Raw genomic sequence first — 16,502 nt, 5'->3', positions numbered from 1 at the left:
CACAGGATAAGGTGCTTATCAAAGATCTGTTTTTTAAACATGTTACTGCACAAAGTGAGGATAGGGAGCTTAAAAAGCCCATTCAGAGAACACATTTTAGTTAAGTCTATGAACGGCATGGAACCATATATATCTCTCATAACCAGTGCACATAACAGATTTTTAATTACACACTTTAGATTGAACTTATTTAATCACCTATTGGCTGTACCCTCCGGTTCTACGGTACACACAGAACATAGAGGACCCTGTGGCTGCGACAATAGGTCTCCACAGGACACCTTACATTTTGTCCTCCTCTGTCCGCACTACTCATATCTGAGAAGAGTGTTCCTTTGAGGGCTTTTAAGGAAGCTTAGAATAAAACAGGCATGCATTGCCTTACTGTTTTTACAATTGTCATCATATGTTTTTACACTTTTCTGTGTTTCTAAGTTTTTAAGATCTGCTTCAAAGTTAAGAACCACTAGGGGTGTTTGAAGGCCACAAGAGTCTTTGCTAATTTTGCACTGAGTGAGGCTGCTATAAAAGTATCAACCGAGGATTTTATTGTTTATACACTTTTTAACCTGTAGTAAAGTTTGATGGCAGTACTTTGAAATTAAGAAACCAAGGGGGACTACAACATATTATAAACTTTGTGATGTTTTAAAGTACACGTGGCTGTTTATGCTTGATGTATATATATTTTAAGATGTTTCTTTTATGATCATATTTTTATATGCCAAATAAAGATTATTATTATTATTGGTTTCTTCAGATAATTTAACAGTCAGACTTACTAGTCCTACTCTTATCTGAGAAACAGTAGCAAAATTGGTGGATTTTATAGAGATCAAATTTACTATTCCCAGTCCAATGTAAGGAAAAGTAGTGAAAGTGTTGGATTTTGGAGGGATCAGATTTACTATTCCAACTACAACGTAAGCAACAGTATAGAAAGTGCGGGACATTGGAGATTATATTTATTACTCCCACTCCAACCTAAGCCACACTAGAGAATGTGTTTGACTTTGAAAGGGTTGGATTAGTTATTCCCACTCCAAAATAAGCAAGGCTATCGAAAATGTTGGACTTTGGTGGGGTCAGCTTTACAATTTCAATTTCAATCTAAGCATTATGTGAAAATGTGTAGGACTTTGTAGTGATCAGATTGACTATTTCCACTCTTAAGGTTTTTTAATAAAACATTTAGGGCCATATGTAGGTAAATTACATTTACCGATTCTTAAATACCGAATTTTACCGATTCGGTATTTATGAATCGGTAAATGTAATGTAGGTAAAAAAATACCGATTCGGTAAGTGTCGGTATTTTAGAATCGGTATTTACCGATTCGGTAATGGTAACCTGTATCTCATTGATTCCTATGGCCCAGGAGGCCCATAGGAATCAATGGGAAGCCAGTTATCATTACCGAATCGGTAAATACCGAATCGGTAATGGGGGGAGCTCAATCAAGGATGGCAGGGTGTCACATTGACACCCTGTTGCACCCCTGATACCTGCATGTGTGCACATGTGGCACACATACATGCCCTGAGGGCATGTGTGTCTGCCACATTGCACACATCTAAGGGCCAAATAATGCCTTAACTGAGACATTCGTCATTTACCACCAACTTTCAGTTGGTGGTAAATAACGAATCCCCACACCCACCACACACTCCCCCTACATCTCATTTCTGTATTCGGTATTTACAGAATCGGTAAAATTACCGATTCGGTAATTTTACCGATTCGGTAAATTACCGAATACAGAAATGATCCCCCTACATATCAAAAGCCTAAATACCGGTCGGTAACGGTATATTTACCGAAAATCGGCCGTTACCGACCGGTATTGGGCTACCTACATGAGGCCCTTAGTGATTATTAAATAAATAATTAAAATTAAAACAGTTAATACATTTAAAATTAAGGTAATTTAATAATTGAATAAACTGATGAACCAATTAACAATAAATTAAAAATCCACAACTTATTAAAATACCATTTCATTAATTTGAATGATCAAATTAAAATTATATTTCATCAAAAATATTTCTAAATAAAATCAATCATTTACGTTTTTAAAACTTCCCACTCTAACCCCATAGAAAGCTAGCAACCTGTTACAAAATTAACATCCAATTTAAGTTGAAAACAAATAATAAGAATAATACAATTTTACACACTATAATAAAACAAAACAAAACAAATATTATTATATTACTAACAACATAATACTAATATATCTAATATGGATCATACTGCTTACAATTATATTTTATACAACCATATTATGTAAAATGATATTATATACAGCTATATTCAATAACATGAAACTAAATAACTACAAAAAAACGATTTATTAAACACCCAAGTGGGATCTGTCAACACCAGATCTGTCAAAACCAGCACATGCTTGTTTCTTTAAGTATGATGTTATAGTATTAGAGTGTAAATATGCTCTATTGTATTACTTATTTCACAAAGCTTCGATGTGTTTCTGTCCAGTGTCTCTAACCCACATCTGGAAATGTATTACGTAAAGTGCCCTAGGGTCGCAACAGGCGTTTGCCCCCGCTTTGCGTGCCCCAGAGGCACTTTGGTATTACAGAAGGGACGCAGACCATTGTGCGACCCCTTCTGTAATACCAATAGCGCTGGTGCGCATAAAGCACCAGCACTTTCCTGAGGAGACATGCCCTCATTTGCAAAGATGCTCTCAGGAGGAGCACTGGCAGTGCACCACCTAAAAGGTGATGCACTGTCAGTGCCCCTCCTGGGAACATCCCTCTGAAGGGAGGAAAGGGGGTCCTATGGACCCCCTAGACATCCCCTTGCAGGTGGGTGCAGTCACTGACTGCATCCACCTGCAAGGGGATTCCTAATCCCCCTTCAAAGTACAGGCGGGTTGCTGCCTGCACTGTGAAAACACAGAGTGGCTGCAAAGCAGCCGCTCTGTTTTTCACACGAATGTGCTGCCCCTAGTGCAGCACGAGTTTGTTGGCTGCCCTTAGGGCAGTGGATTCATGGTAATAGGGCACATTTTCATTGCTTGCACTCGGCGCACCTTTTTAAAGGTGTGCTGGGCGCAAACAGTAAAAGATGCTTTTTCTGTGATACGGACCCTTGTCTGGAAATATGAGAACCATGCATTTATTACTTTTTGGACATTATTTTTCTGTTTGATATTTACAGAAATATTCTTTCTTTTAAAACCAGCAGCTTTGCTATTTTACAAAATGCATATGGTTAATGAAAGTCACAAGCTCTTTGTGTTCCCTAAAGAAACTTGGAGAGTATTTTCTTAATTAACCAGCTTTTAGGCTATGCAGAACCTCCATCTTGACCTATCCCCCTTCTTGTGGAAATTGAAACTTCATGATGCTTATACTGGGCATACAACCAGAGAGATCGTATGTATGGCAAGATCTGTTGCCATAGAGATCTGGTCTCATAACTTAACTTTTCACATAAGATCACTAAGGTACTTATTACAGGTTAGGGGGACATTGGTGCAGGGATACTGGAAGTTCAGAGCTCCAGAATCTGACATTTGAGATGTCATCAGGGATATCATAAATGATGTCATAGAACATGTTATGAGTGACATAATATGTGAGATCATAAGTAGTGCATGAAGGGGCGCAGGTTATAATTAATTCCTGTGTTTTGGTCAAAATGTTAATGTTATTACTAACATATTCACCTAACTAAAATGTAACTTTAACCTTGTTTTGTTCAGAAAATATATGGAATTAAGTGCAAAGTAAGGGCAATCCCCTCACAAGACCTTATGTGCTTGAAAAGGTTGTTCTTTGGCTAATTTTAAAAGGGGCTAATTTTGTGCCACTGTATTTTATGCTGTTTGGGGGATGAACTATTTAGTTATGTGATGTAATTTTTAAACTTGCTGCCAATTTTAACGTTTGGAGTGTGTTAAACTCCTCTCACGTTTGAACAGCTATTTTCTTTTGAAAACGCTCGAAGTGTGTTGAACTCCTTTCTACTTGCACGTTTCCCTTTTCGGGGCCAGTTGGTTCTTGGCGGCAATTTTGGCTGTGCCTCGCGCCATTTGCCATCAGCGCTCTTGTTCGCTGCACGCTGCTCACCGTCCCCATACAATCCTACTTAATGACCTCTGCTCGGATGCGCAGTGGGCGCCATTGGCGTGCCGAAGGAGCGCCTAAGGCAAGTCCATCTGCGCCCGTCGGCGCCAAGTCAGCGGCCAGGGCCAGTTATGCTGCCCGATGTGAACCAGCAGGTGGTTACAAAAACCAGTTAGTCCTTAAAAGCACTTTGGCCTCCTCCCTGCCTTTCTCACTATTGCAGCGCTATTCCTTTTGACTCTGATTTTTTTTGCACTACCTGTGGCTTTGCTCCGATATTAGAACTCTCTTTGTTCGAACTGCCTAGCAAATTTACGAGGTCCTCGCATATTAGAGCTGCCCTCATCAATGCCAGATCATTGAGGAAACATCATGCTGATGTGTTCGACCTGGTCTCTGATAATTTGTTGGACCTGTTGTTTGTTACGGAGACCTGGCTGGATGCCACATCTAACCCAATTGTTGCGCTGGCTACCCCTGTAGGCTTCAAGCTTTGTCGGGTGGACCGCCCAGTAGGGAGAGGGGGTGGTTTAGCCATCCTGTACAGGGATAATTGGGTTCTTCACAGTGAAATCTTTAGCCTATGGGGTGACTGTGAGGTTCTGGATTTTAGTATACATTTCTCTGATCACTTCACATTAGGTGGTCCACTTATCTACGGCCCCGCCAGTCCGGCTACTGCCTTTCTTAAATCTTGTGGGGACGCCGTAGCTGACCGTGCATTGCGTTTCTCCCACTACATGGTACTGGGAGATGTGAACCTCCATCTTGATCAACAAGAGGCTAGGGACTCCGCTGACTTTCTTGACTCTCTTCAACTGGCTCAACTCTCTCAATGGGTCACTCATTCTACTCATCAAGGGGGCCATATCTTAGATCACATCTGCTCCAACTTTCCCATTCAGGTGGCCGAGCCCTCCCCTGTCCCCTGGTCAGACCACTTTCTTATCTGTTTCTCCTGGGAGGTTACTCAGTCCGTACGGCCGACTCGCTGCCATCACCCCCGACATTTGGCAAAATTGATCCCCCTCGCTTTAATAGCTCCTTGGCTGCCTCCAGGCCCTCCCTTCAGCAAGACCTTGAAGGGAGTGTGACTGGGTTTACTAAATGGATATCTGACTCGGTGTCTACACTTTCATCACCATGCCTGTCTAAGCTTGTGAGGGAATCTCCTTCTAAACCTTGGTTCCTACCTGAGCTCAAAGTCCTGAAACATGAGTGCAAGGTACTGGAGAGGGCGTGGCGCTCCAGTTACTACTGCCCCTCGGCGAAACACACACTTAGACCAAACAAAAAAGCTACTATGCCGCTATTGCAGCAGCCAAAAGCCGATACTTTACATCACGTATTGACCAGGCTAATAACAACTCAAAAGAAATCTTTTCTATTGTGAAAAGTTTTATGTCCCCCAGTGCTCTGGCGTGTTCCGTCCCTCTTTCAGAGTCCTGGTGCAATACCCTTGCCAAGTTTACCCAGCTTCTGTTCTCTTGGGGACGAGACAATGATTCAGTTCTCTCTGCCCAACACTGTTTGTCTTCTGTCTTCCACTGGCTTGAGCAGGCACAGCTTAAGTGAAATGAGGAGAAATCTGAGATCCTCTTGTACGGCACATTTCCTGCCAACTTCAGAGAGAAACAGTGGCCCCGTGGTTTCCCCTTTCCCAGTTCTAAGGGAGACTCTGTCAAAAATTTGGGGGTTTAGTTCAGTGAGAATTTGACCTTTTCATCTCAGGCCAAGAAGCTGGCCGGTACCTGTTTTAGCATGCTGAAAACTCTGAGGAAGTTTCTCCCTCTCCTTCTAAAATCGGCAAAGGAAACTGCTTTCCGCGCCCTGATTCTCTCTCGGTTAGATTACGCTAATGCTCTGTTTGCTGGCATCCCAGGTTACCTCTTGAACAAATTGCAGGTGATACATAACTCGGCTGCCAGACTCCTGCTGGGTCTTTCCTGCAGGTGTAGTGTTCGTTCTCAGTTGCGATCTCAGCACTGGCTCCTGGTGGAGGCCCGAATAAAGTTTAACATTTTATCTATTGCCCACAAAGCTCTTCAAGGTCTGGAACCCATCTACTTGCAGAAGAGGTTCGCTTTCTACATTCCAGCGAGACAGCTGCATTCTTCCTCCCAACTTTTGGCACAGATTCCTCAGTTCAACCGCCAAAGGCTTGGCGGGAGCTCTTGTGCCCGGATAGCAGCGCTGGCATGGAATGCATTGGCATTGGCATTGCGCAGCATCAAAGATCCTATGATTTTTAAGACAAAGCTGAAAACCTTTCTCTTCTAGCTCTGCCTTTCGACTCAGACTCCTTTTCAGGTTCACGAGTATCTGTGCGCGCTACAATTTTATATAACATAAAGGGGAGGGGGGGGCCACGTGGCTGTCCCTTCCCCAAGTCTCATTAAGCCCATTAGGCCCTTGGGACAGGGCCTATGTTTTAAAAGGGGATGGAGCCAAGAAGCCTGCTCTCCCGAGCCTTATTAGGCCCTAGGGAACATACCCCTCATGGCCTTTTCTTTTAATGGGGAGGGGGCCAAGTGGCCCCCCTCCTGAGTCTTTCTTTTGTCTCGAACAGAGGTCCCTCTGGTCCCCCCCATATGGCCTAGGGGAGACAGGGCTTTCATTTCTTATAATGGCTTCCAGCAACATTTGTCTCAGTTGCAGGTAGCCAAACAGAGTAGTGGCATACAGTGGAGTGGTGTTCAATGGAATAGCGTAGAATGGAGTGGGATAGAGCTAAGTGTCATTCAGTGGAATAGCATAGAGTGCAGTGGCATAAAGTGGAATGGTGTAAAGTGGAATAGCATATACTGGAGTAGCGTGTAGTGGAGTGGCATACAGTGAAGTGGAATACACTGAAGAGGCGTAGAGTGGAGCATAGACTGCACTGGCATAGAGTGGAGCGGCGTAGAGTGGATAGTGTACAGTAGAGCAGGGTACAGTGGAGTGGCGCATAATGGAGAAGTATAGACTGGAGTGGTTTACAGTGGCGTGCTGTAGAGTGTAATAGCTTACAGTGGAGTGCCATACATTGGAATGGGGTCCAATAAAATAGCATAGAATTAAGTGGCGTAGAGTGGAGTAGCATACAGTGGAGTTGCATACACTGGAATAGAATAGAGTGGAGTGTCATACAGTGGAATGGCGTAGAGTGGAATAGCATACACTGGAGTAGCATTTCACGAAGTGGGATACAATGGAGGTTATGCTCCAGATTACGTATATACAGCAAGGTGCCGTCCACATACGCTGAGACAATCAGGTTATACCCTGGGAAGTGCAGGCCCCAATGCGCATGGTATTCCCTGAGGGCACAAGCCAAAGGTTCAGCTACCAATGCATACAACAAGGGCAACAGGGGGAAAACCTGTATAGTGCCCCTCATGATATCTATGGGAGCGGTAACAACGCAGTCAAAATGAATGTGAGCGGTCGGCTGTGTGAATAATATCTTTACCAGCTGAAGAAAGACCTCTCCCAGCCTTATGTGTCAGAGAACAGCAAGCATAAATCCCCACTCCACTGAGTTGAACGCTTTCTCTGCGTCGAGAAAAACTGCTGTGTCGCGCACATCAGGATCCACATACTGGCTTGCACTGAAGAGCATTCTGATATTAAACGTTAAACAGCACCCTTGCTCAGCTGGTCGGCTCAGGGCCCATGACCCCTGAAAGCAATGGAGCCAAGTGGTTGTCCAGTATCTTCGTGTACATTTTTGTGTCAACAATTAGGAGCGACAATAGCCAATATTATGAATAACGAACTGCAGGTTTGCCCAGTTTCAGAAGAGTTGACCAGGAGGGCCTTGTGAATTGTAGGGGGCCTACAGCCCTCCTTAACCATCTCCTCGTACAAAGTAACAAGATGAGGAATAGGCCAGTCTTGTTATGCCTTGTAAAAAGCAACAGTAAGCGCATCAGTACCGGGAGCTTTCCTGAACAGCATTTCCCCAAGAGCAGTGCGAATCTCCTACAAGTGCAGCGGAACTATAAGATGTTCGCTATACTTTGTGGTGAGCCATTTCATGGCAAAATGTGCAAAATACTCCATGACAGCATTATCATCATAAACAATCTGCGACCTGTACAAGGCATTATAGTACTGGCTAAAGCAATCTGAGACCTGCTCGGCCGCGGTCAAAGGTACACCCTGCTTATCTTGTATTGTCAGGATCGTGTCATCCTCCCACTGGGGCTGCAGCAGCACCCCCATATACGCCCCAGGATGCTCACTATATGTATGCGTGACTGCATACTTTCCAAGGTGGTTCATCTCACTCTGAGAGGTTTTGAGAAATTCTACCACTTTGCCCCTAATGGTGCCCACTAGGTAACGCTCGGCTGTCTTCCCATGCAGCCTCTCCAGCTTCTAAATCGACAGCTCTAATCACACCAGGGAACCTCGCAGTGAAGGATGGACATGGGTGTGTTTAGATAATGTAAAAACCTGTGTGTACACATTGAATGCGTCTCAGTCTGTCACAAACTCGTCCACAGAGCCCAGATTGATGCGTGAAAACTCATTGATTGCCTGCACATGTTCCTCAATAAACACAGCATCTAAAAGCGAATATGAGGGAAGCACCATATGAATGTGGGAGGCTGTGGGGTGCGCAGCTCAAACTTCAAGAAGTCCAGCGAATGGTCTGGATACATACACTGCAGTATCTCACATCGGCAGGTGCGTGTAGCCAACCCCCAAGTCATCAACCAGTAATCTATACGGGTAGGGCTGTCATGTACGGTGGAAAAATGTGTGCAACCTGACTCCGTAGGAGACCTGTATCGCCAAACATCTAACAAACCCTCCTGAGAAGCTACTTCTGCAAGAACCTGAGCTGCCGCCAAGGGTTGCTGAGGCAGTCCCCTGGATGGTCAAATTCCGAGTTTAGCACACAATGGAAATCGCCATCCCAAAGTTGGGGAATATCTCTTAATGGCACTAAACGAGCTTGCAGTGATTAATAAAACTGTGGTCGTCATAGTTGGGACCATACACCCCGATCAAAAGTACCATTAAGTCATCCCTGGAGCAGCAAACAAAACTAGGTGGAGCACACATGGGGACAGATGTTGCCCGGCCTAGCACCCTAGGCAACTAGCCGCAGGGGGACGTAAATCAAACATAGTGCATTAAACATGAATAGAAAAACACAACAAGCAGTTAAACCACAGCTCTTGCTCCTGGTATAGTGCCGCTCCGTGAAGGCAAAACAATGTCAGTAAGAGTCTCAGCTAATCACACAAACAGAGCACATGCACATGAAACCTTACCACAGTCAGCCGCGGGTGACCCCAGCAACAGTTCCTGCCTAGTCTACAAGGGTATGAGCAACAGCCACCGGGAGCACCAGCAGGGGAAAAGGCTGGCACGTGGATCTAACCAAGTAATGCTCACCAGGAACAGTGCCCCCAGGCAAAGTAGCCACAGGATCCGTGCACAGCGGAACACAACACACCTAATCAAATTAGAGCACTTAGTCCTCCATGTCCTGCATGCTCCCTGCACCTCCGTAGTTCACCCTAGGGAAGCAGAATTGAGTCCTTGCCCCGTCCCTGCCTTTGAGGAATTGCTGTAGCTGTTTTGGGTCCCCAAAAATTGTCACTTTGCTGTCAACCATGTCACGGAGTCTCACAGGATATATCATACTGTGTTCCATTTGTAGCTCCCACAACTTCATCTTAGCTGGGATAAACAGTCTCCTCGCCTCATGCACCTGCTTCGGGAAATCCAGATAGTTGGACAGCTTCGAATCCTTGTGCTGCATCACTGTACCTGTAGTTTAACAGTCTGACAATGATAGTGCGAGGACTGGCCTCTGGGACCAGGCACAGTGTGAGGGAGTGGTGGGCATGCTCTATAACAAAAATATCCAAGAAAGTCTCTCTCCCCAGCAGGTCTGAAAGGAATTGTTCTACATAGCATTCCATGATGTCTATATTAGTAGACTGCATTACCTACTATCTTTAGGTAGTTCCTACGTGAGCAGCTTTCAAGACCCCCATCTTTGACTGCTGGGCAAGGGGAAGCCTATCTTCTTTTGTGATGCAGACACCGTGGCTTGTTCGTCCTCGACTTACGAGACTCACAATTCTACCAAATCTAGACACTCAATATGCTTTTCCATTCTTCCCGACATATGATCAATTCTGAATGTTAAGGCATCAATCTTGCTGTCAATTTTTGTGAGGCTGTCCTGCATGACGGTTAGGATTTGCCTCAGTTCCGCGCCAGTCTGCGTGTCTGTGTCCTCAGGCATGGGTCCCAGTGATTCCACGACATCATCACGAGCCTTAGGGGTTTTCTGGAGATCAAACTTTAGTTTGTGCTGTGCCCTATCTGTTTTGCCTATATCGACAGCCAAAACCGGCAGCACACCTTTGAGCCTTTGAGAGAGCCACTAGCACTAAAGGCACACCAGTAGTGGACGATATAATGTTCTCCTCTAGAGGCGCCTTGCGCCAGGCAGGTCCAGGCTCGGTGTCGCCAGGCACCGGAGAGACAACCGCAAGTAAACAGGGCTCCACCTCATGGGACCGAGGCCCTAAGGCACTGCGCGAAGCCTAGGGCACATCTACCAACCAGGTTGTCAGCGCAGCAGCCATCCCCCCACTGGAAGTGAGATTCGGAACAGGTTTCAGAGCACCCCTCCAGCCATAATGGAAGCAGAGGCAGAATAGTCAGCGTGGGGCAGCACACTCCCAGCCCTATGTGAGTTTCAAGCTTGCTGAATGTACATGTCCAAGCAGATGACCAATCGGCAGGCTCATCCCCACTAGGCTCCAATAGTTAAGGTATGGCACATGATATATCAATCACTAAAGGCTTCCTCACCAGTTCCCCCAGACCAGCTTGAAAGACCGCCCCGTAGGGAGTATTAATATATGTACGTGAGTAGGGCACAGCAAGGCCTCGCATCAGACATCCACTTGCAAAGTTTCAGACAATGGGGGCATTTACTAGTGCAAGCCCAAACTGAGCGCCATGTAAATGGGACTCTCCTCAGCTCTATGCACTATGGCTGTGTCAGCCCTAGAGGAGAGAATGCAGGATTGAAAAATGCAGCAGTCCAAGGAGGCTCACCTCAATGGCAGCCATTTTTAAGCCTGGCAAGCTGTGCCCATGATAAGAGTTTCTATGCGAGGAACGTTTTTCATTTGCAAACAAATTTACCAACATCTGATAAACATGGGAGACAGCGTTTACAATGCTGGCAATACCACGCAGGTTGATAACAACGCGGTTGTTACAACGACTGCCTTGTTACCACGCGTGGCATTACATCGAAAGGGAATATGTTGTATTTTAAATCCAACACCTTCCCTGCTGTTGCGCTAACTGGAGTAGGAATAGTAATTTATACTATTCCTAAATCCTGCGTGCCACCTAGTGCAAGTCATTGAAATGACTTGCGATGTAATGCCATGCGTGGTAACAACTCGGTCATTGTTACTTACCGCGTGGTAACACCACACGTTGTACCGTCATACATTCAATAAACATGCATGAAACCTTGCATAAACATGTTCAACCACCTCAGCTCCTTCCTGGAATGTTTAGGGTGATTCTTCAAGCAGGGACCATGAAAAAAGGGGTCCAAGAACATTGGTTTCCCATGTTAATTCTCAAAGGAAACTTTGCTCTCCGATGCATGAAAAAACCATTGAATAGAAATATTCCAAATCTGGCAGTAATTTATAATTTATTCAGAAATCATGCTTTTTTATATTTGGTGTACGTTTATTTAGCTGTTTTGAGAAGTTTAGTTTTAAAGAGGTGCTGGGTGGCCATAAATAGGTTAAAGAGTTAGGCTATGTGGACGGTTGGTCGCATGGGATTCCTGTGATACTGTAAATTGCGGTATAGACAATTATGATTGCTTGGTCTCAACAGGACTCAGAGGCTAGGTAGCTGTGTCCTGGATTTGATTACAAAAGTAGTATAAGAGGACAGGTTAGGGACACCCTGCCCACTGGCACTTGTGGGAGGGACCCAGAGGAACCTCATCGAACCAAAACAAATAAAATAAAACTTCCGTTGCAGGAATGCTGCAGCACCTTCTGCTCAAGCATCACCCCATGGTACTACAGTACCGTGCAAGCTTTTTCAGGGGAAGCCGCCATGGTACCATGTCACTCTTCTGGGGGTGAAGCTTGAGTGCCAGTTCCACAGTAATAGTAAAATGTTTTTAAAAATGATAGGTGAAATGTAGTTCTGAGTCTGTGGGGGGATGGGCATCTACAGAAGGTTCAGCATAGGGCCTGGCTGGGGGCTGGGTCCTGGAGTCAACCACCTGCTAAGTACAGTGAATGGCTGCTTGGGGATTTGCCACCTGTAGCAAAGTTGGCACCGGGACCTGGCTGGAGGTCAGGCCCTGCAGCCAACCCCCAGCTGCGCACTGCCTAAGACCATGCACAGTGTGGGTTTGGCTGCCCACAGCGGCTTAGGTGCATAACCCTGTTGCCAACCTCCCTGCTTGACATGGCTTAAAAAATAGAGGGATGTCTGTCTGCTATAGGGTTTGGTGCAGGGCATGTTGCTACATGCAGCCGAAGGCTGTGGAGAGGGGGGGTTGGGCAACCGTGGCAGGGTTGGGTGCAGGGAATGTCTGGAGACAAAGCCATGCTTCCAACCTCCCATTGCGCATTGCCAAAAGCCGTGCACAGTGGGGAAGATGGCTGAATGTAAACAAAAAACCTCAAAGACAGCAGGGCTTGGCTTAAGGCAATGTGCAGCTGGTGTTAGCTGCACACTAGGTTTTGGGTGAGGCACACGGTGTTTGCTGAGAGTTGGGTGCATGACCTAGCTGAAAATCAAACCATCATTTTAAGCTGTTGTATTACTCTTGACTTTTGAAAGCCTATAGCACAATATGAGAATTATTCAATTGTGTCATTATTATTGTCATCAATGTTCTTATTTAAATAAAATCAGGGATGTCAACCATGATATAAGTTAAAATGCCGTGAGTGATGTAATATGTGAGGTCATAAGCAGTGCATAATAAGGTGCAAGTGAGAGTTGACTAAATTAAAACTGATCTATTCCAGTAGTTGGGGGATTTTTAACGTTCGTTTAGGAATGTGGAGATTTCTATATATGGCGGAAAGTATGGTAACATAGGTTAGGGCACTGCCAAACTTTAGAAGGGCCTCGCCTTACTACAAAAAAGAATTTCCAGAAGAACGTACAAAGACAAAATAACACCAATTGAGATACAGAGTATCACATCCATTTGCACAAGTCTGACTATGTTGTGGGGTATGTGGTTATATTTACTAAGCGTTTATGATTAATATAAATAAAATCTTACTTCTATGTATAATGAGACAGAGCCCTTCTCAGATATTATTGTGTGAGATAGACATGCTAGCTAGAGCTAATGTTCTTTTGCACAACCAACCTTAAGGAGTAGGTCTTAACCGTTCGACCTCGCTATCTCCTAAAATACACAGCTTAATGTCTTTTAAATCATGAAAGGACAACTGATCACTCTACCTTTAGAGGTTGACACTATGCCAAACATCTAATCAAGCAGAGCAAACATTTTCCCACAAATGAGTTTCCACTTAAAGAACGAGAAGGCAAAAGAACTTGAAATTCTGTAGGATCTGACGAAACAAAAGAAAAAGGCAGCCTTCCTTCTCTGAAGTCTTGATTTCAGAAGACATGCATTCCCTTTCTAAGTGGATTTAAAAACTCCTTACCCACTGGAAAGTAACTTATTAGACGGGTTAATCACTGAAGTGGCTTCTGGGCATACGCAACAACTGAGAAAACAAGTAGATAAATAAAAAGGAAATTGGCACTTCAGTGAGTTTGCATTAATATCTGGCTTCTGTTATTCAATAGACAACTATGGGGCATATTATCAAGCCAGGCGATAAAATTAAAACTGCCGCTAAAACGGCGATAATGGGCTTGATAATATGTTCTATGGAATTCCGATTGAAGCCCATGTTAGATGTGAAAGACATCTAACATGGGCTTCAATTGGAATTCCATTGAGCATATTATCAAGCCCATTATCGCCGTTTTAGCAGCAGTTTTCTGCCGCTAAAGCGGTGATAATTTTATCGCCTGGCTTGATAATATGCCCCTATATTTCTTGACAAAACGATTGCCTAGTTGCCCAAGAAGTCCACAGATCACAGAGAATTCATCTGACAAGCAAGCACAAAATCTTTGGGTGTCACAAGATGTATAAAGGGGAAAAACTTAACCTGATAACCATAATTTGACATTCTGCAAAATAGTTTTCAGAATTCATTGAGCAATACTTATTTCCATTGTATGTCTTACCTTGTGCAAACATGCACAGTAATGCGATTTAAATCACTTTTGTTGTCCTCTACTGTAATGTCCAATGAAAACGTATCAGTGATATCTGTGCCTCTTCTCCGCCTAGCAGTAGGTTTGACGTTGTAGATTACATTGAGCTGCAAAGCAAAGTTCTTATTTTAACTCAAGATTTTTTTTAATCATTGTGTTAGCTTTCTTGAGTTAGCGCTGTTATTTTTTTACAGTGGCCTATTTTACAAATGTTCTTCCTGCTGTAACCATTTGCTTAAATTCCTAACATCGTCATTGGGTTTTAAAACGTCATGATATGTCTGGTGAAAATTTAAGTTGGTTATTACCATATTCCGGATCCAGTAGCTGCATACTTTTAAAAAAATATTGTAGTATAAGTGTGCAGCAGAGAAACAAGGGCATTCTACCATCTACTAAAACTCCACCTTGGGACATGATGTCCATAGAATATATTAGTCACCAACAACATGCTGGCGTCTGTTCCCGATGTTCATTCTGCACCCCATTGAGGCATGCAGAGAGGAATCAAAAAGAGCCACATCGGTGAAAAATACATTTATAAATACAGTGCAAACATGTTTGCACAACATAGGTTTTTATTAATCATGGATCTAGTTCATAGGAGAGGAGGGAGGGTGGTGGAGAATCCACCACAAATATTGTTATCAAAAGCAAGATTCAGCTCTGATGGATACATCTTACCACAGGTTCTTCACACTATGAATGAACCCCAAAGTCGTATCTCCCTGGTCGGTAGGATTGACAAGTGCCGGATAACCAAGGAAACGATGCAACATAGCTCGGGCAAAGTACCTGTCACAGTGTCTGAGACATTAGGCAGTAGTGCTGGCAAAAGAATGCAAAGATGGCCATATACTTAACCCGCAAATGTAGGCAACTATGAGCCATCTGGAAAGAGTTGTAGAAGCAACGCTCTTATAGTGAATTAATGCCCTCTGAACTGTCTTTCTTAGTCAGAGGACGCACAGGAGTTGAGCCTGGCAACTTTGTATCCGTTCAAATAGAGATGCCATCAAGAAAGTCAAAACAAAGTTCAAATCCCACTGAGGAACTATAAATAAGGTAGGAGAAAGTAACGTAAAGCAAACCTTTAAGACAATACTCCACTAGTGGCACTCTAAACAGGCGTAGTTGATCATTCAGACACATAAAAGCAGATAGGGCTACTAGACTTTACATGCAGTCACCATTAGCTACTGTTAAGGAAGGGAACACAAACAGTAAGATGTTGGAAAGGTGAGTTTTAAAAGGGTCAATACCTTCCTACTCACACCACTGAAGAAACAGCCCACCAGTCCGTGAAGATGGATTTAGAAGTATCCTTTAGACCAATGAAGAAGATGCCTGCAACATTATCTGAAAGGTGATAGGACTCTAACATCCAGCACCAGACATGCAGCTTCAGTGTTTGGGTACTGGAGTGGAGGCCCTTTACATCCTTCTGCAAAAGGAGTGTCAAATGTTGAGTGCTGAAAGATCAGTAGACCAGATCCTCCTTGCTCATTCTAGGGTGGGTATGGTACAATAGAGAGGACACTTTCTGTACTGGGCCATGATGAAGACAAACACACTCTCGAACCCCAATATGAAGTAGATCACCTCTGTAACTGTGAGAGGCGACTGGGAGCATATGTATTCACATGAAGAGAGCTTGCTAAGTGAGCCACTAATAGGAAGATTCTCCATCTTGGTGCATACGTCCACAGGTGAATAGCTTACCATAGATGGGTTTGTTGTGGTGTTGTCTGACAGAGTTTGAACATTGCACCTTGGAGGAAAGGCTTCAGTGCACAATGCACTGCCCACAGCTTTGGCATATTTATGTGCAGGTCCTGCTCTGACATGGACCAAAGACCCTGCATCATAATTTTTCCAAGATGGGCATCCAATTCCAGTGGGCAGCCTGAGTCTGTGGGTACTGAATTGGCAATTTCTCTGAAGGTTGTAGAGGTCCGTCCACCAGTACAGATCCTGATGTACTGAACAAGACATCTGCACCAGGGCAGAGACTTCCTTGCAACCACTGTCTCTTGCCGGATCCACGGCTGGAGAGTACTCATCTGCCATCTACAGGA

The 16,502-nt window shown here is 44.2% G+C and overlaps 1 protein-coding gene across 1 annotated transcript in view; it reads right to left on the bottom strand.

Annotated features, from left to right (window-relative positions):
* The window catches only part of LOC146817360 (CD109 antigen-like), a 1,044,213-nt gene that overhangs the window by 113,840 nt on the left and 913,871 nt on the right, over positions 1-16,502 (bottom strand). Inside the window, exon 30 of the mRNA XM_085610952.1 lies at positions 14,395-14,531. Coding sequence (XP_085467078.1) covers positions 14,395-14,531 — 137 coding nt within the window. The remainder of the gene's footprint in view (positions 1-14,394; positions 14,532-16,502) is intronic.

This window comes from Triturus cristatus, chromosome 6 (assembly GCF_964204655.1).
Source record: "Triturus cristatus chromosome 6, aTriCri1.1, whole genome shotgun sequence".
Taxonomy (NCBI): Eukaryota; Metazoa; Chordata; class Amphibia; order Caudata; family Salamandridae; genus Triturus; species Triturus cristatus.
This window is presented reverse-complemented; position numbering and strand designations above follow the sequence as displayed.